Raw genomic sequence first — 21279 nt, 5'->3', positions numbered from 1 at the left:
AATTTCATGCTTTTATCCGCCGCATAACGATTTCTCACTTGCCCCCTACTAACAATAATGACTTCAACAATTTTGTGAAAATGAAAGGGATTCGTTAAAGCTTCTCCCTCCAGGCTGTTGGCTAATGACACTTCGTACATTAGTAATTAATTACCTGACCAAAGCAGCATGAGATATCAAGATCTCCTGGATGTTTTTCAAGATGGCGTTCCCACTCAAGATGACAGCCAGCTGGATGGTCAACTCCATCATACAGCCCTGAGGGCCACACTGCAACACCAAGATACACAGTTGCTGCAGCCAATATACAGTACATTTATCTCAATGGAAAGACAGAAAGAAAGAAAGACCCGATGATTGACGCAGGGTAAGCCTGGGTCGACAACCTGACCTGACGGAGACGTCCGCTCCGAGGAGTGCACATTTCTAGTTTTTGCTGCTACAATGTTCAAGGAGCTGAACAAAAATGATTTCATAAGACATAACAATGAAAATCATCTTGAAACTTGTATTACTACATCTGTCCACCAGGAGGTGATAATCCCTCACGCTACAGGTTCTGATTCTAGACAACCTTCATCCATTCATCAGGAGCACCACAAAACAAATATGATGGACGAAATGACAAACTGTACCTCCTCCTTTCTGAAATGTTCGAGGATATAAACAGGCTCTCCTGGGTAGCCAACCGCCTTCCCCTTGATGAAAGCGATGTAGAAACAGGCAGAGTAGCTGTTAACACACTGAAGCAAGAATATCTTCATGGTCAGACTGTTCTCATAATCCGTCTTGGTCCGTGGGATCTCTGTTTTCAGGTGTCAGATCAGTGAAACAGGGTGTGACAATTCTGCACGTGTCTTGTATATTTCTGTACGTTATTTATTATGGGTACATTGGGTAGGCTATCTCAGGCTATGTTTTACTGTGTGTTCCTAAAAGTACATTTTACTTTAAAAAATCATCTGATGTGTTATTAATTTATTTGGGGGGGGGGGAACAAAGGCAATGCCTCACCAAATGTTGTGATCAGCATAGCCAACTTCTTGTACTGGATGTTGAGGATTGTGATGGCAATGAAGTTGATGATTGAAGCGGTGACAGAGGTGAACGTATGTGGTGTCAACAAAGTGGAGTTGGAGCCGCTGTACCGCTGATCCGAGAGGGTGAGGAACACAGCCAGACAATATACATACATAGCCACTACCATGGCCAGGATCACCAGCAGCTTGGGGAGCAAGAGAGAAGAGGAAATTATGTGTGAAGCTGTGTTATTATAGTATAGTGTTAGTATACACAGAAGGAGGTGAACTAGCTTCGTTATCTGCAGCCGATCCAGGTGTGGACTGGTTGAAGAGAATAGTTATGTACGGTAATCAAACATAACATACAATTATTTATTACAACTGAAATGATATATAGGAGTACCATATCAGCCTTACCCCAAACAGGACGCCCACTTTTCCTATGGAAAGCCGAACAACAAGTTGTTCACAGGCTGTATAAGGCACTCTTTCTTTCTCCTGAAACAATACAATACGATTACATGAAAGTTCTCTGCTTGGATAACATTGCCTTAAACAAGAAAAGTTCAACAACAACAAAACAAGAAATGACAAAGTCATAATATACCAGCTTGCGGCAGGCTTTTTTTTTGCCCCAATCTGCAGCACAAAATGTAAAAGTGGTCTTTAAAATGAAATCTCAGCCATTCCAATGCAACCAAAATAACTCCACAGAGAGTTGGCTACCAATATAAAGAAAGTGTGTGTGTGTGTGTGTGTGTGTGTGTGTGTGTGTGTGTGTGTGTGTGTGTGTGTGTGTGTGTGTGTGTGTGTGTGTGTGTGTGTGTGTGTGTGTGTGTGTGTGTGTGTGTGTGTGTCTCAATGTACTTGAGACAGTAAATCATGGAGTAAAAGTACAATATTTGCCTCTGAGATGTAGTTGAGTAGAAGTAAAAGTACAGTGTTTCACTTAGATCATTTGTATCAACAACAAAAATAGTTAGCCTTGCCTACTTATGCTTAGGCTATGAAAGTTAAGTGCAACCCTAATCCTATAAGTGAAACCACCTTTCAGGGTGAAAATCTTTGAAAACGCGCAGCCTCGCTTCTCCATCTAAACGTGCAATACAGGGGAATCCGCAAAAGTGTGATGTTATGTTTCACGTAGGCTGACTAGGCTCTCTTGCATGAGTGAAATAAGCAGTCAGTTCTATGAAAACAAGCCCAAAAGAAGCAACTAGGCTACATGAGCAGTAGCACAGACAAGTACATTGGCTATTTGAAAATAGCAGATCTACATGCTCGCAAAGTGTTGCATTCGCGACACTTTGTGAGCTTGTAGATCGGCTATTTTCAAAAAGAACTTGAAAAGAAAAAGTTAAATAATATTTGGAATATCTGCGAGGCAGAACGGCGCTGATCGCTCACCCCAGACCGTTGCGATCAGGGGCGACCGTGTTTAGGGGCGAGAGATAGTGAAACGCCCGCAGAGTTGTGGCTCGTACAGATTGTTGGAGCCTCAACACGTATGCTCGTCTGTTAAGAGGTGTAAGGTAACTAAGTACATTTACTCCAGTACTGTACAATGATTGTGAGCTTGTAGATCGTCTGATTTCAGTATGCGCGTGTGTGAGTACTCTGTGTCACGGTGTTTGAAACCGACGGCATAGCCGTTTCAGTCATTCAGTCCAACTTGACTGTAGCCTGTAGTAGCCTTTTCATATGTTTCCTTTGTCCTCATCTTGCGCTAATGCACGCAACTGTTGCGTGAATGTTTTCCTCTCGCGTGAAATCTCGCGAGATTTCCCGAGGAGCGCAGTGAGCCGAGGACGGGAAATCTCGCGAGACGCGAGATTTCACGCGAGAGGAAAACATTCACGTCGCTGACCATGAACGCCAGCTCGTGAGTGATAAACAGTGCATGTGAAAGTATCAGGAGACACCATGAGGAGGATTTGTGGAGAAAAAAAAGAAGTTTGGAGCTGTGGAATTAGGCGATTTTCACTAAGACACGCCCCACTATGCCAATGTTGGGGGTCGACCAGACTCACAGACAGGGGAATCGCTGGAAAAACGCCACTTCATAACTCGGTGAGTGAGTAACTACACATCAAAGATAACACTTAAAATGTCCGGATTTCTCCTTTAAATTTTGTCCTATATATTACTCTGTGTCACGGTGATTGGAACCGACAGCAGGCGTGTGTAGTACTAGGCATAGAGGCGAGAGGCGTGTCTAGTCCCATAGCTTGGGAGGACGAGGCCGCACGTTCAGAGTATGGGAAAATATCCCCATTGGCTTAAAGGACAGCCAATGACGCAAATCTGTCGAACGCAAATCTGTCGAATGCAAATCTGTAATCTGTCGAATGCAAATCTACGATGACTGCCTCTTCTTAGACCAGCATGCTTTCAGCAAGCTGGTAAAAACATTAAAAAAAACATCTCTGCCAGGCTGGGTTGCCAACCCAGAATATTGAACATGTGCTTTTTTTGTTGTTGTATTTTGTATCTGTTGCTGTTCCTGAATTTTGCATTTTGATATATTTTTTCACCCTTCTGCAACCAAATTTCCAATGAAACACAAATAGAATCTTACACTATGTTGTTTTGATCATGCAACCTACCAATGTGACAGGGTTGATCCTCTCGTGGCCAGACTGCTTACACTTGTCCAAGTATTCGTGATGAACTAGTTCTTCCGGCTCACTGAACTCGGTGGTATCCCAGTGCAGCGTCGCCTGGTACCGCTTCCACATCTTTGGGAACAACATCGCTAAAGCAAGGAAAAAGAAAGACAGGATTAAACCAGTCTGGGAGATACCATTAGTAAGTACTAAAATAAATTACATCTGTATGCTTCAATGATTAATAGTCTGTGGCTTTGTATGTGAGTTGTATTATTTAGTTTTGTGCGGCCAAAGAAAGTTTGAATAAATGAATGATGAAAGTGTATTACTTCTGTCAGATATGGGCATACATCAGTAGTTCTCAACCTTTTCTGCATCAGGGCCCGTTTGAAAATCTTGAAAGTGTTTGCGGCCCCACCCATATGACCACTTAACTTAAGTGGTCAGATGGGTGGGCCGCATGCATTTTCAGAGCCTGTTTATTTTAATAGTCAATCAATCGACTGTGTTCCGGCTTGGATCGCTGGAACCAACGTAGTATAATTTCAGTTGCTATTTTTAACAATGAAAACTAATTTTTCAAGGTTTTAAAGAAAATATATCATTTGTTTTATCTTTTGCAAATATCAATCCATTTGGGGACCCGCAGCTTGAGAATCACTGTGTGTCTTTATATAGAAAAGGAAACCTTTTGAAATTATGAAAGCTTGGACAAGTAGGACATGAAGGATATTGAGTGTCTCACCCCAGACTGACATGAAAGCAGCAAACACAAGGGTCCCAAAATTATCAAATATGCAAAGTGCCTGGGAAAAGAAATGAATAACTGTTATTTACATCTATATTTCAGCTCAACACATTCAAAGCGGCGATACTGGAAACCCTGTGTAGTGGATTACATTTAAATATTAAAAGAACTCCAACTGCACGGTTTTGTATTTGCATATCTGTACATTCATACATACATACATACATACATACATACATACATACATACATACATACATACATACATACATACATACATACATACATACATACATACATACATACATACATACATACATACATACATACTACATACATACAGTACATACATACATACTTACATACATACATACATACATACATACATACATACATACATACATACATACATACATACATACATACATACATACATACATACATACATACTACATACATACATACATACATACATACATACATACATACATACATACATACATACATACATACATACATACATACATAATACATACATACAGTACATACTTCATACACATACATTCATACATGCATACAGGTATGTATGTTTTCTATCACACAGTTTCACTCAATTCTTTCTCTTTTTGTCTCCGCCAACTTTTGTCCAAACCTCACACAAAGTGTTCCACATGATCGCTGGATCGCAAAAGTTGCTTAAAAAATATGCGTTTTGATAAAAGAAATTTGATTTTCCTACACCCTTTGGTATTGGTTCCGGGGGGGGTCCGGGGACCCCAGCGGTCCTTGCAGGGGTTCCCAGCAAAATGTATAAATATCATAAATATCTATTTAACCACTTCAATCATATACAACACATTAGCTATTTGAAAATAGCCGATCTACAAGCTCACATGTCACTATGCGATGAGTTGTGAACGTGTAGATCTGCTAATTTCAAAATAATCTTGAAAATAGTTGAAAATTTTGGAATTCTTGAAACATTATAACACAAATCTTAGGGGGTAAGGGGGGTCAATCCCTGGCACAAAATATTTTTCAGATGGGGGTCTGCAGTCAAATACATATTAATTTAAGGGTCCTTGAGTGAGTTGAGCAATGCAAAACAGATTGTTGTCTGCCTTTCATTATTTTCAAGGCAAAAAAATAAACCTTTGTCAACCTTTCAATTACCCTACTTCAAGGCAAAAACATTACCATATGACATGTCATTGCTAAGTGAACTACTAATGCTAAACCCTGGTTTATTTGTGTGGTTTTACTCTCTATAAAGGTATTTAAAATGTTAGGGCACAGTCCCACCGCACTTTTATTTGACCTCTGGGGCGGAATCTGCCAATGCTTTGTCAATGCAAATGCGTGGATTCTTGGAAAAGATTCCACCCCAGAGGTAAAATAAAAGTGCGGTGGGACCACACCCTAACAAGTGTTGTTCCTATCAGCTTCCATAGAATACTACTACTTTTGTCTGAGGAGCTGGTTTGCTGGCAACTTTTCAAACTCAGTTTACTGTCGCCTTTTTCTGAAGGGTCTATTTAAGGACTGTTTCACTCACTTTAGAAGTTGCACACGTGCTGTTTAACCTCCAGTAGGGACACTCCCTGTCACACTGTGGGCACATCACTATAGCTCCACCTATCTCTGGGTCACACACCTCTTTACTGTCCAATAAAAGAGGAGAACGGTTACACACTGTCCAATCACAAGAGAAAGAGGTTGAACACTGTCCAATCACAAGAAAGAGAGGTTACACAATTAACATAATGAAATAAATAAACTCATGCCATTGCTACCATTGTTTACACTACAGAAATGCTACTAATGAGGTATAGTATGTTATTGTACATACAGATAAAAGGTTGATTTAACAACATTAATTTATATAACTAATGTTATGAGGAGATTCATGGATGTAGTGAAAGAGGACATGAAGTTAGTTCGTGTCAAAGAAGAGGAGACAGAGGACAGGGTGAGATGGAGGCAGATGATTTGCTGTGGCGACCCCTGAAGGGAACAGCCGAAAGGAAAAAAAAGAGAATGTTATGTGATATTATGATGGGTTACAGTTAAACAATTCTACACATGAACAGATTCATACTGTACCTCCAGGTGGTTGTTCGCAGAGTCGTGAGCCCATAAATGAAACAGCCAAGGCCCACCATTGCAGGGATGGCCAGCATTCTTGTGTAGAATCCCAACCAGGCAAAATATATGCCAATCTTCTCCCCATAATACTCCCTGTGAACAGCATTAAAATAATACATTTCTCCCTCTGTACTGGATAATGCCTACAGTCTATGCATAGTAATGGCCTTTCCATCGTGGTCCCCACTCCCCACATGCTTCAATGGTTCCACCATTGTCCCCATGCCAAAGAACACCTTTCCAGTCAGTCTGAATGACTATCGTCCAGTAGCGCTGACCTCAGTGGTCATGAATTGCTTTAAAATTGGTTATCAGAAACATGCCATTAGTAGGTTCTAGTGTTAAGAGACCAGTTACCTAATGCGATGAAGTGGTTGTGTCTTGAAGAAGCTGCGGGGGTGAACCCATTCTTGGTAGAGTTGAAACCTCTCTCCTTCTTCTGACTTGTGGCTACACTGAGTGGGGGTGGGGGGATAGAAAACACAGCCATTTCACATGCAACTTGCAAGCAATACTTAACACTTTTAAGATGGAGGTGATCTATAATAAATTCAGAGAGTATGGCTGAGGCTCAGGAAGGATTGGATACCAGATCTGCTTGAGAGATCCACTGTTGCTTGAGAGATCCACTGTTGCTTGAGAGATCCACTGTTGTTTGAGGCCGTTAACTCACTTAACGGCCACAAGCAATGACACTTTGATAATGATAAAGTGATGCGTGTCTAACTGAGTGAAACATGATCCACACAGACTCACTCACATCATGAAGAGGATAGGCAGCCTTGTACACTCCATCAGTCAGCAACTTTGCGATGTTGAACCCTGCATCATCCTTTGCAATGACAGTGTTTAGGATGTTGTAAGCCTACAGCACATAAAAATACATTCTTATTAGCATGCTTGATATTAATGTTCAACATTTCAGTTTGTTCACAGTTTTTCAGTGTTGTTTAACCCTAGAACACTAACGTTGAGTGATTTTCACCCACACAATTATGGTTATGGGATTTTCATTGTGTTGCTGGTGTCTGAGGTCCTTGGCTACCTTCAAGCTGCTCAGTGACATAATCGAAGGTAGGCTTGTTTCCCTGTCCCCATCCCTGTTTTTTTTCTACAGGCAGGTTTGAATGTAGGATTGGATGACACACACACACACACACACACACACACACACACACACACACACACACACACACACACACACACACACACACACACACACACACACACAGGTACACACACACACACACACACACACACACACACACGCGCGCGTGCGCGCAAAAACATAATCTCCACCTCAGGTCAGACTGGCGGAGATAACTACCTTAGTATAATTCATTGTATTGTAGTCTTGCACCATTATGTATTGTAATCTATTGTTTGTGCTGCTTTGTTTTCTGCTGTGTTTGCACAGTGAACCGGCCTCAAAAATATTATTCCATGATCATATTATTAAACTATTATTCATGTATTTTTTTCAATATTTCCTTTACATTGTAAACTGTTGTTACAATAGGTTAAGCACCAGTTCAGAAATAATTCACTGGTTTCCTCCAAGTAAAATTACTGTTAAAGTATACAAATATTTTTTATATAAAAAAGTATTTTTATACTATGAGATAGTTTCCACTGAAATGATCTTAACCAGTTTCAGGTATAACATTAACTAGACTTTACCATCTTGATCCTCATGGATGATGTGAAGGTCTTATCAGGGTCCTCTCGGTTGATTTTGAAGTGAGAATCCTTCAGGGCATTCTTGAAGGGGACGGTGACAGGCTTCTCGTTCATTGTGCGTGTATTAGCACATTCACCGAGCAGGTCCCTGCTGGATACATGTAACCAGGTACAGATTATTGGTTCAATTGTGAAATCATGCAGTGAAATCATGCTCATTCTGTCTTTCAAAGTGAACGTCAGCAGTTCTCAGACTGGATTCATTCAACACATTAATTAGTTCCGCATGCGTTTCATTCTAATGGGAGATGCACACTGCTTTGATTTGCGCTTTGAGGTGCGCTGTTGTAGCATCAGTATACTATAGTAATCAACTTTATTGTCACATCACAGGTTTACACTAATTCATTGAATTGTAAAGACATTAGATTTGTTCTTGGGAACGGCTTAATCTATTACACTTTTCAGTGTAATGTTGATTTTTTTTTCAGCCCTATCTGGTCAGCCAAGGATGAGTTGCATCAGATTATAAATCTATATCTTATTATATCTATTAAATCATTGATATACATCATCATCTATATGCATCTATTATTTTATCGTTTATTTTGTTTTTAACCCATTAAGACCTGAGGTGTACAAATGCCTTCTAAACCAGTAGTTCTCTTTTTTTCAAAAATGTTCAAAAATAGCAGATGTACTACAAGCTTGTATATCTGCTATTTTTGAAAAGCCAACGCTGAACCTAAAATCTAAAATGACATGCATGCTTTCCCGGTTTTAATGGGTTAAGTTACTGTACTCATACTAACATCACCACACTGGTACACAGGTCTTCGCTGGAAGGGTCCTTGCTGGATGGGTCCTTGATGGAAGGGTCCTTGATGGGCAGCTTGACGTGGAGCTCCTCAGCCCATTTGCACAGACACTCCCATGGCATGTGGATCTTCACAAACATCAGATTTCCTTCACTCTGAAGTGGATGATATTGATTATTAGTGATAATATCATTATAACGTTAATGTTAAAACTTGAACATGAATGTAGGCCTTTTTTCTTTTCTTTTTTACATAGGAAATGTTGCCATGTTGGGAGTCTGACAACACAGGAAAAGAAGCCTCACCGATATATCGGTTTGGCTGATATATCTGCAATTATTTGACTTTTTTGATGGCATCGGGAGCAGCAATTATGCAGCCAAAGTGTCCTGATGTTTAAATACTGCCTGTATTATCTGAACGTTGGAATTGCTATTTACTAGAATTATCCTGTAGGCTACTTCTGAAACAAGGAGGCTTACTGCAACTATCCCTATTGCCCATGGTTTCCTAACCAATATTTGCATGACAATGACAAATAATGGCTAAACATACATCAACAACATTGATCACCGTAAGCATCTGCACGAAATACTCCTCTAGCCTTAGGAGACATTGGCTTAAAAGCCTGTATTTATAACTGTCTGGGGTCATCACCATGCCAGCTTGTGATGGACATTTCCATCGATATTTTATTTTTGCCACGGACATGCAAAACAAGTGATCAATAATATTACCAGAAACACATAGGAAATGGATACTGTATTATGGACTCTTGATATGCCATAGTGTCTATTCTATTCCCACTGTGCTACACATTTTAAAACGAGCCTCTTATCAAAACATATTTTTTCGGGTAAAGCCGATCTACAAGCTCACAGCACATCACGGCATGTTGTGAGCTTGTAGATCAGCAATTCTCTTTTCTTTTTAGCCTATAATGGCATGCCCAAAATTGGAATGTCAGAGTTAAAGTGGTTAGCTATACTTTAGAAAACCTGGAGACTGGGATCCACTGTATATACTGGCAGGTGGCAGTCCTGAGTGGGGCATTAAAAGTGGCAATGGTGCAAGTATATTCCATGTTTCGGATTTCAATAATTGGACAGTGCTTCCATCTTACATTGCAGGAGCAAAGGGGCCACTTAGCTGCAAAGGTGAATGGGTGCGTATTATACTTCACATGGTTATTACAGTATAGACAGATGGCTTTTCAGAGGACAGTGTTACTTGAGGACAGGGGGAGACGGGAAGTTCTACCAGCTAAACTAGTTTTTTGCTTGTCAGCGTAGCTTAATTAGTTGTGGTTTCCATTAAGGTGAACAGGTACTGTTGTCTATGTTGATAAGAAAGTAAGCTGATGGAACAATGGAAAAAGACTTGAGAGTCAAAAGAGATAATGTACATGATGAGTGATTAATGAAGGGCATGACAGGATTTAAAGGAATGCTGTGGCGAAGTTCCCAAGGCAAAGCAGCAAACCACCTAACTTGGGCATAATGCCAGTGTGACGTCGCCATACGATGTCACACCCTAGATATAAGCGACTGCGGCCGGACAGATAGTGTTCAGCCAGATAGTGTTCAGCCAGATAGTTAGTGATAAAGAGGAGAACTCCACCAGAAGGACTCAGCGCCTATTGATACCCATCAACTCTACTCTTGCTTTGCTTTGCTCTCTGCAAGGATATATAGGTTCCGATAGGCAGCTCCACAGAATCTCACAGACAGTGGTCGACGAGGAAGTGGGAAGGGAAAGCTAAGATAGCGACCCCCTTGGCAGAAACCCAAGACGAGAGGCTGAGTTCCACAGGACGTCGGAACGGATCGACGTAACCCCTCTGGCTGGCTGACTAAAGACTAGAATCAGAAGATAAGAAGAATCAGATTAGATTTACGACCTAACCTGAACACACAAACAGGGCCTAGCTATCGACCCGAGACGGGTAACCATCGTTATAGGCTCAAGGTACCAAACCTCGGCCCCACCTGCGTCACCGCCCATACCTTGCGTGACAGCCTCAACTGAACTAGCGTCCTACCTCATCAAGGACAATATGCAACTTAATATAATAATAATAGTGGTAATCGCCACCATAAATACAGTGTCACAATAGTTTGATGCAAAGGTTCCTAATCAGAGCGAGGTGAGGAGGAGGTCTGATGGTGAGGCTGTGGATCAAGTGTTTCCATAGATTATGCTTGTTGAGTGTTATTATAATTTAGTTGTTATTGTTATTATTGGACACTTTGAAACACTTTCTAACAACTGACGAAAGTTAGCTTTATTAGTCCAGTTCTGCCCTCCTTTGCGTTGGTGCTCCTTCTCAACAGATGACATGCCATGCATGTTTTTGCACTTTTCACTGTGGTCATACCGTTGATATGACTCACATACCGTACGACGTACTTTATGTGGTACAGGTATCACGTACAATACCACAAATATCATGCAACATATTAATGAGCATGTCATCCCGACACTTTATGAGTCAACAAAATTATTCTTTAACACATTTTTTTAGATTAGATTGTGAATATTTAAAAAAGAGAAGAAATTATAGACAATGTTTTTCGTAAAAAAAAAGAAAAAAAGGTCCACGGACATATCTTTTCTTTTTTGCTATATTGTTAAATTAGTTGTAACTGTAATTGTATTATTGCTCTGTAAAGCACTTTGAGCTTCATTTCATGTCATGAAAGGTGCTATACAAGTAAAGTTTATTATTATTATTATTATACAAGTCTTGCCACGGACATATTTGTCCATGTTTGGACATGTTGATGACCCCTGATAACTGTCACAAATGCCCTGTCTAACATGTTCATTTGGACTGTATTTATCTATTTTTATTGTTGTATGTAATTGTGTTTTTCTATGGACCTGCAATAAAGACATTCATCAGTCATTCATTCATCTAACCGGATTCCCAAGTCAAATAACAAAATAACAAGAAAAGTGGAATATGAAAACTCTGTCTGGCCTTGCACTTACTGATTCCGTGGTCTCCAGCTTCATCCCCAACTTCGTCAGCTTTTCTTCATATTTCCGTCTCTTTTCCTGGAGAGGGAGAAGAGAGCACATTGTCTCTGGTGGCTATTCAGTGCTGGGATTATAATACAGTTTTGTACAGTTTTAGCAATCTGTCAAGCCTGCAAATATATAAATATATGGAACATCAGCAATGGGTCCCTAAGTGGTCATCACCTTGAATCAAAAACAACTTCCACTTTTGCAAAGTGGGCTATACCAGCCCACTACACGTTATGGCCTAACTTGTACAATCTGATCGTACAATCACAATACATTTATTCCTGGATTCCTTGACTCAACTCACCATAAAGGTTATGCCCATGTCTGCTATATATCATGAATGTAATATATCATGAATGTAATGAAAGGGGCGGCCATAGCTGAGTGGTTAGTGAGCCCGCCTAGGGAACCAGCTGGCCCTGGTTGCCCCAGGTTCGATTCCAGGCTATCCCAGCATATGTGCCGATGATATGAAATTTGTCCCTGAGCAAGACTCTTAACCCCAATTGCTCACAGGTTCTCATTGGAAACAAGACCGCAAGGACTTTCATGAACGACCTGTTAAAAGGAATTATCCTTTTATCCTTTATGTGACATCCAATCAACCCAAACTGGGATTGTTTGTTATAGAGCACACCTTCAAAAGCGCATTCACTTCTGACCATACATACCACAAATACTAAAAGTTGAACGTTATGTCATAGAAACGCAGCTTCCTCTGGTTCTGGCAGTTGCAATTCACAACTTACACACGGCCCTGGGTAAGGCCACCTGGCCTGGTGGCGAGATGCGCTCCGCAGGGCACTCCTTTCTGGTTCTATCACCAGACATGTGTCCCAAAAAGCTAAGGATTTTTATTATTTCATTTTATTTGTCTTTATTTACTTATTTCTATTAAATAAACTACATCATGCAGGTGTGTTGCAGTTGTGCGGTAATTGTAATTACACCTGGCAATTGTGATTAAATATGCACTCACTGAAGGAAGTTTACAAAAGTGCCCCTGTGAATCTTTATCACCTTCTTTATCACCAAAATGGCCACCTTATGCAGACTGCCATAGACTTACCTCTGATTCCATCTCCACTGATTCATTGGTCTGAATGCTGCACCATTGTCTCTGAAAGGTATGATATAGGCATAGGGTAAATATAGGCATAAATATAACATTATGTAACATCAGCAATGGGGCTCCAAGCACTTAAAATCAAGTAAAAATTTGAAATGAAAATGTAATGGGTGTGTGCGGGGATGCAGGAGGGGAAACACAATACATTGATGATGGTTGGGGTAGTAAAAAAAAAGAAAAAAAGGTCAATCCACTTTCACCCCAGCCTCAAAGTTGAGGTTTTGTTTTCATCATCTGTGTTTGTCTACCTTGATAAAGAAGCACCCTAAATAGCTCTTGAAACACTGTTTATTTATGGTTTAAGTTCTATGGCAGATACTGTACCACAAGTTCTTGCACCGTCTTCTTCTTTTCCTTCTCGTAGACCAGGACATAATCTATCCTCTTCTTCACACCATCGATTAGGCTGACCTTGGAAGACTTCTCAGACTCATTCTCCTCTCCCTGCATGAGCAACTCACTCTCACTCTTCTTTTCCATGATGTTCCCTCAGTATGAGGAGTTTGCAGCTCTGTGCTGTGTAAAGGCACACTTTCACATGGGAAGCGACTGACACGCCTAGTAATTCATTTCCAATGAGAGACGAGCAGGCAGATAGCGGGGCAACCTGGACAGGTGGAGCGACATACCATGAAACTGTCACGCTCATTCTCATCTCATTCATATGCCGACACATACAAACTTTAGATTTTTTTCAGATTGGCCTGTTATAGTGCCACCAGGAGGCCGATATGTGAAAAACACATTTATTGATACTAGTCCTACAGATTTTGTCCAAACATCACACAAATCGGTACAGAGTATCTCTATAGTCATCTGATCAACACGGATTTATCCGATTTCCCATATTCCATCCTGATTGCCTAAGATTGTCTCCAAAGTTTGCAGGATTGGTCCGTTTTTAACAAAATGCCTCAAATCATGAACGCAGCTTGCGATTTCCGTGAAATTTCACATGCACATTTCTATTAGGCCGAGGAAGAAATGCCACCCTTTTCACAATGGCCTGTTATAACGCCACCAGCAGGTCTAATTTTGCAAAACACATTTTTGGAACAAAATGCCTCAAATCATGAATGCAGTGTCCGATTGCAGTGAAAAGCCCTTGAACAAATGGCACCCTTTTCACATTGGCCTATTATAGCGCCACCAGGAGGCCACAATAACGTACCTGACCTGGTGGAGACCTGTGCTCTGAGGAGCACTTTTTCTAGTTTGCATCTGGGTCACTGTTTGCCTTGACACTGCGCATGCTTAGGAAATGCGGATTTTTTTGACTCGCTGAGAGTTTTAGTTTGTAAAACATTCGTTAACGTGAATCAAGAATCTTAAAATGAAGAAAACTTGAAACTTCGAGACCCGAATTAACATCAGCAAAACTATATAAAAACATCTGTCCATGTCCATGAAGTCCAAAACACCGCTCATATTATCATTTCAATCAGACCACTCTTGGATTGAATAATTATATTTATTGAGCATAAATATGTTGAGCATAAATATTTATAAGCATATTTGGTTTCAAGGCTCTGTCTCGTTTCATTCATTCCTTGTAGGCATGAAATATGATTTGCCAAATAGATCTTACAGGGAATGAAATAGACCCCCATAAGGGAATCATTATAGAAAATATAGTGCCAACTGGTGGATACTGGGGTGGTGGTGGTGGGAGCACAAAAAAACATCATAGAGCAGAGCACAAAGCAGCAGTAGACCTGCAGCATAGCAGGGCAGCAAGATGGCAGAGCAGCAGCAAAAAGAATGAGCAGGGAGGTATAAATAGCCCCAACCCAATCAGATGGAGTTATCATGGCGCTCCTTTGAGCTGTCAGCCTGAACTAGCTCTGCAGGCTTGACATGATTTAGATTCTCTACCGAAGTCCGCTGAGAATCTTTATCGAAATATCACTGAAGAAGATGATCTATATCTAAATGATAATATGAGCTGTGATTTGGACTTTATGGACCGATTTTTGGGCGGTGAAACCGCCCCTATAAGTGAGGTTTGGAAATTTGTACATTATCCTGCGCTGTGATCTGGGCCCAGGAAATTTGTACAATTATCCTGCGCTGTGATTGGCCAATCACAGTCTATTCAGGACTGTGATTGGCCAGTGTCACATGACACATGTGCATAGCCCTATATAAGAAACCATAACTTGAAAAAAACCATGAAATGGTTTTTTTCAAGTTATGGTTCCGTCCATCATAAAGAGTGTTTCAATAAATGTATTTATCTTTTGTACATGATTGGTTGACTCCATTCAGTATTGTGATTAGCTAGCAAGACACCGCCCACTTCACACAGGGTGTGATTTTTGATATAGTTTTGCTGTTAATTCGGGTCTCGGATGAATTCCATTCATCAAGTTTTTTTTTAATTCACCATTAATGAATGTTTTACAAACAAACTCTCAGCGAGTCAAAGACACCACCGGGTCAACACATTCTAACTCCCAAGAAGGCAAACGGGTGACTGGAAGAGGGTATCCGCGACGGCACATGTTGACTCGGGGGGGGGGGGGGGGGGATATGAGTTACGATGTGGTCCCTATCGGCATAACTCGAACGGCGCTGAGTCAGCTGAAGCGGACTTCGAAACGCTCAACGAGATCTCTAGATGTACAGAGACAGATACTGAAGTGAAATAAAAAAGTTTAATAAATTGCCAGGTTTTCCCTACAGCATCAAACTAGTTGTGACACTGGATGCCCTGTCATTCCCTTCATTAATCACTCATCATGTCTCATCAGGTCTGTTTGGATTCCATCTAATTGGCATACTGGTATATAGCCTACCTTACAACCCCACCTAGAATCACATTACTAGTTTACAGTAGCTGGTAGAACTGGATTTTCTTGTGTCCTCAAGTAACACTTTCCTCTGCAAAGCATTCTGTATACAGTATAATAACCATTATGATATAATAAGCACTCATTCACCTTTGTAACTTGTATGCGAGAGTGGACCATCTACAGTATACATAATTGTTTCTCTCTTTTGTTTTCATGGTTATACTGTAGGCATCGATCTCTCTTCCCCCTTGCCCCCCCCCTTCTTCTTCTTCCCTTTCTCTTATAACTAAAACGATGGAGCTTGCACAAAAAGAATTTCACCCACTGTTTGTACACCCCTAAACCTGTGATGTGACACTAAATTTGATTCTGATTAATCTCCATCGACAATAAAACTCTGGAATGTGTTAATAACACCTTCACATATCTCCAGCGACCTGTCACAAACGCTGCTGCTTGAGTTGTAACTAATACCAAGAAAGTGGATCATATCAATCCAGTTCTTAGATATTTACACTGGCTCCCTCCTTGTCAAATAATTGATTTAAAAATACTGTTGGTTTATAAAGCACTGATTTAATTTGTATTACATTTTGTAATCTTTATTTAATGACGGGAGATGGTCTCCTTAGTCCTTACCCATCACTGTAGGCTTTATAAAAATGTCAGTTGGCCATCATTAGCTATGAACAGAGAACAGCACTGCACTGTTTTTATCTACAAAGCCTAAGAAATTGCCTAATTGCCTAGTTGCCAAACAGCATATTTACACACTTAGAGTTTTAATCACCATACCCGCTCACAAGATTACTTGGTTTTAAACATTCCCACTGTTAAATCTGACTGGGTAAGATTGCCTTTCATTACTATGCCCCACACATGTGTAACTGTCAATAATCGGTTTTAGAATTGGAGAACTTAATTTCACTTGGTCACTTTAAACACTTTGTGAAAAATACACTGAGATCTGTCTGCACTTGCATTCTTTGAATTTTTGAAAGGTCTATTATCTTGTACTATATTTTGTTTGTTTGTTTAATGTTATGCTATGTTTATTGTTTACTGTAATCAGGATGTCATTGGAAAAGAGAGCTTGCTCTCAATTGACCTTCCTGAATAAATAAAGGTGAAATGAAATGAAAAAAATACCACAAAGGAAAAAAAATTCCATGACATAGATGTAATTTACTATCTATCCACTCAAAGTGGGGCCTCGAGAAGCAACACACACCTTGTCAACACTTCTGCAAGTAGATATTAACATACAGTATATTCGACATTTATTTATTGATATTTTCCATGCATTTAATTTAAGGTGGTTTCGGGAACGGAACGGTTATCCGTTTCGGGGGACGATTCGCAACATTCACACTAGCGCAACACCTGCCAAGCGGTCTGGAGTGCGCACCCGGGACCATAGTGTGAAAGCGCTCTTAAAGCACATTCACCCTGGTGTCCCTATTTTGGGCATGTCATGAAAGCTAAGCATGTCGAAGCCTAATTTACAGTATGTTATGTTACTAAGACATAACAAGGTGTACTTTGTATCAAATTAGACAATAACTACAAATAATATGTTCTTTATTAGGCAGTAAACTAACACACCTATACCCTAATTATACTCAATAATTCCTACATTACAGTTATTAAATTTAGATTTAATGGTAATACTGAAGTGTAGTGGACGTGGATTAGGCTGGGGAAGTATTTTAAAGACAGAAACAAATCTGACTGGACTTTGTGGTTAAATAACTCCAGAGGGTGGCAGTAATGTAACACTAAAGATGCACCTGTCCTTAAAATCCAAAGAAGGGGGAGGACCTGGTCACCTGTCTTAAAACCATGTCAGATATGTAGCTGGGAGCCAGACCACTAAGTGATTTATAGACCAATTAAACTATCTTAAAATGAATTATAAAACTAACAGGTAGCCAGTGCAGAGGTTTTAAAACAGGTATAATAATATGCTGCCCTTCTGGTCCTGGTCAACAAACAGGCAGCTGGATTTTGTTTAAGTAGTAGTTGATGTATCGCATATAAATATATATATATATATATATTTTGTGTAGAGAGTAGAGAGGTGAGCATTAATAGTCCAGCCTACAATTAAAAGAATATGACAATCTCTCTGTATTGGAAGAAACAGTATTACTCTTGAAGTGATTAAAGGCAGATTTGGTCACATTCCTGGCGTGGGCATTGAAAGTAAAAAAATAACTAAAATCACTTGGATTTTCCGCTTGGTGCTTTGGACTACGTGCGTGCATTGACTTCAATGTTAGAGCTCTCTCTCTGCCTCTGATCCATTGACAAGTGTCTCTGTTTTGTCCTATTTGAACTGAAGGAAGTTCTGAGCCAGCCAAGCATTGTTGTCTGAAATACACTCATGGAGGGCATCAAGGCTTGTGCCATCAGAAGACACAGCAACATAGTTGAGTGTCAGCTCAATAATGATAATAAGCTGATTCTGATTCATATCTAAAATGCAACATAGGGCATTTAAAAGTGACTGCATGATCACGAGGAAGTGTCACCTCATTTAAAAGTAATAATAAAATGAAGAGAGAATGAGACCAGTGACTTTATGAACTGATTCAACATTTATTAACATAAAATGCTCACATAATTTACCTTTGATTTATACTGTTTGTTTATGTGTGTGTGTGTGTGTGTGTGTGTGTGTGTGTGTGTGTGTGTGTGTGTGTGTGTGTGTGTGTGTGTGTGTGTGTGTGTGTGTGTGTGTGTGTGTGTGTGTGTGTGTGTGTGTGTGTGTGTGTGTGTGTGCAAATCATTAAATGTGTTTAAAATGTAAAACAGGAAAATAGGGAACGGATGATAAGAACTGGGTTCTCAGTAAAACAGGGATTTGGCCCTGTCCTGCCCCAAAAGCATTGCCCAGTTCTCCACCAAAAACAGGATCATTTCCCAGTTCTGCTGTAACTAAGTACATGTACTCAAGTACTGTACTTACAGTAAGTACAATTGTGAGGTAATTTTTTTTACTTTATTGGAGTATTTCAATAGAGTATTTACTTTATTTTCAATACTTTACTTCTACTCCACTACATCTCACAGACAAATATTGTACTTTTTACTCGACTACAATGATTTGAAAACTTTAGTTTACTAGTTACTTTGTAAGTTTAGATTATTATTACAAAACATACATTAACCACTTCAGCCCTATTTAAACTTACAATTTCACAACGTGAAGCGATGTGAGTTTGTAGATCTGCTATTTTCAAAAGATTTGTATCAATTGTATACATTATGATACTCTGCATATTGAGTACTTGTACTTTTGGTACTTTAAGTATATTTTGATGCCATTACTTTTGTACTTTTACTCAAGTCAATTTTAAGGGTGTTTCTACATTGTAATATTGATACTTTTAAGTAAGTAAAACATTTGAGTACTTTTCCCCACCACTGCACACTTAAACCAAAAGAAAGAAGAAACTAGAAAAAGTGCTCCTCGGAGCACAGGTCTCCGCCAGGTCAGGTAGGCTATTGTGGCCTCCTGGTGGCGCTATAATAGGCCAATGTGAAAAGGGTGCCATTTGTTCTTAGGCCTTGCACGACAATCGGACACCGACTGCATTCATGATTTGAGGCATTTTGTTAAAAACACTTGTTTCGCTAAATTATACCTGCTGGTGGCGCTATAACAGGGCAATGTTAAATGGGTGGCATTTTTTCATCAACATAGTGTGAATGTGCGTGCAAAGTTTGACCGCAATCGGACAGTGCGTTCATGATTTGCGGAATTTTGTTCAAAACAAGCCAATAATGCAAACTTTAGATGTCAATCTTAGCCAATCAGGATAGAATATGAAAAATAAAACACATCCGTCATGATCACATGACTATAGAGATCATGTGTACCGATTTGCGTGAAATTTTGATAAATTGGAAGGAGTAGTATAAAATAATGTGTTTTACATAAGTGAGCCTCCTGGTGGCGCTATAAAAAGCAAATGTGAAAAAGGCAGGGCAAAGGTTTTTTGTTGACCTCTAGGGAGTGTGCATACAAAGTTTTACACAGATTGGTGCAGTTATAGGTAAAAACACGAATCGGCCTGTTATAGCGCCACCATGAGGCTGATTGGAAAAATGTCAAGTGGCATTTCTTCCTCGGCCTAATGGGAATGTGTGTGCAAAATTTCACGGAAATTGCATGCTGTGTTCATGATTTGAGGCATTTTGTTCAAAACGGAGCACTCCTGCAAACTTTGGAAGACATTTTTAGCCAATCAGGATGGAATATGAGAAATCTGAAAGACCTGTTTTGTTTAATGACTTTAGAGATACTGTGTACCGATTTGCGTGATTTTTGGACAAAATCTGTAGGAGTACTGTCAAAAAATATGTTTTGCACAAATCGGCCTCCTGGTGGCGCTATAAAAGGCCAATGAGAAAAATTTGGGGCAGAGGTTCTGAATTGGCATCCAGGGAGTGTGTGTGCACAGTTTTGCTGCGATCAAGACAACGGTGCCGGAGATTAGCTGGTCACAGACGGACGGACACACACACGGACACACGGACACACGGACGGACGGACGGACGGACGGACGGACGGGGTGGAAAACATACTCTCTCGCCATGCCTTTCGGCCTGGCGGAGACAAAAAGAAAATAACTAAGTCAGCATCAAACCTAGTATCTGTCTAAACTACATTCTATCTAAATAACATTGGTAACATTTGAGGTCAATCAAACAGTATACAATACACATATATATCCATCTAAATATGTGCAAAAATAACCAACAAACTGTAGGCCTACATATGCATACTGTAGTAGTATTCTATACATAAATGACCACAAATTCCAGCTCTGCCTGGCTACTAGTCCTCTGTCTGTTTTGCTGGGGATTTGATGCAGAGGAAGTTCCTTCTCTCCATGCAGTCCCTGGTCTCCCACTGGGTGGTGTGGTCTTTGGGTAGGGTTCCACAGCGCCTCCCCCAGGCCGGACAGAGTGGCAGGTTCTGGTACCGCTGTGGTTCCCCGTCCACCCAGAGCCACTCGCCCGCCAGGAAACGCAGAGCTGTCCACACCTGGGGACAACATGGAGAGTAAAGGAGGTCAAACATCTTCCCTTAAGTGTTACTGTGCTTTAATTAGGACTCGGCTTAGATTTAGTCAACCTACTATTATTTTCCAAGCTTATGTTGGCTTGTTCCTATGATATCTTTATGTTATTTAATTAAACATTATTTTAGATTCTGAATGAAACAAACTTTATTGCCAAGATTGCTGTTAGTGTTAGTGTTAAAGTTACCGTTAGGGTTAGGATTAGTGT

The 21279-nt window shown here is 40.2% G+C and overlaps 1 protein-coding gene across 8 annotated transcripts in view; it reads right to left on the bottom strand.

Moving 5' to 3' along the window:
• LOC308083791 (uncharacterized protein) overlaps positions 1-13665 on the bottom strand; it is a 74425-nt gene extending 60760 nt beyond the window's left edge. For 6 of the 8 annotated variants that reach the window (XM_080426140.1, XM_080426143.1, XM_080426145.1 and 3 more), the window contains exons 1-15: positions 13508-13655; positions 13124-13174; positions 12016-12081; positions 9016-9176; positions 8204-8354; positions 7284-7388; positions 6881-6978; positions 6482-6616; positions 5934-6039; positions 4377-4437; positions 3629-3777; positions 1440-1520; positions 1015-1225; positions 636-805; positions 155-270 (exon numbers count right to left, since the gene is read on the bottom strand). In XM_080426140.1, coding sequence (XP_080282266.1) covers positions 155-270; positions 636-805; positions 1015-1225; positions 1440-1520; positions 3629-3777; positions 4377-4437; positions 5934-6039; positions 6482-6616; positions 6881-6978; positions 7284-7388; positions 8204-8354; positions 9016-9176; positions 12016-12081; positions 13124-13174; positions 13508-13633 — 1787 coding nt within the window. In that variant the 5' untranslated portion in view covers positions 13634-13655. Of the gene's footprint in view, positions 1-154; positions 271-635; positions 806-1014; positions 1226-1439; positions 1521-3628; positions 3778-4376; positions 4438-5933; positions 6040-6481; positions 6617-6880; positions 6979-7283; positions 7389-8203; positions 8355-9015; positions 9177-12015; positions 12082-13123; positions 13175-13507 lie in introns of all 8 variants that reach the window. The other 2 variants (XM_080426142.1, XM_080426141.1) reach the window with 2 other exon arrangements.
• Positions 13666-21279: the final 7614 nt, after the last annotated feature.

This window comes from Gymnoscopelus braueri (assembly GCF_963280865.1).
Source record: "Gymnoscopelus braueri genome assembly, chromosome: 4".
In the NCBI taxonomy this organism is placed as follows: domain Eukaryota; kingdom Metazoa; phylum Chordata; class Actinopteri; order Myctophiformes; family Myctophidae; genus Gymnoscopelus; species Gymnoscopelus braueri.
This window is presented reverse-complemented; position numbering and strand designations above follow the sequence as displayed.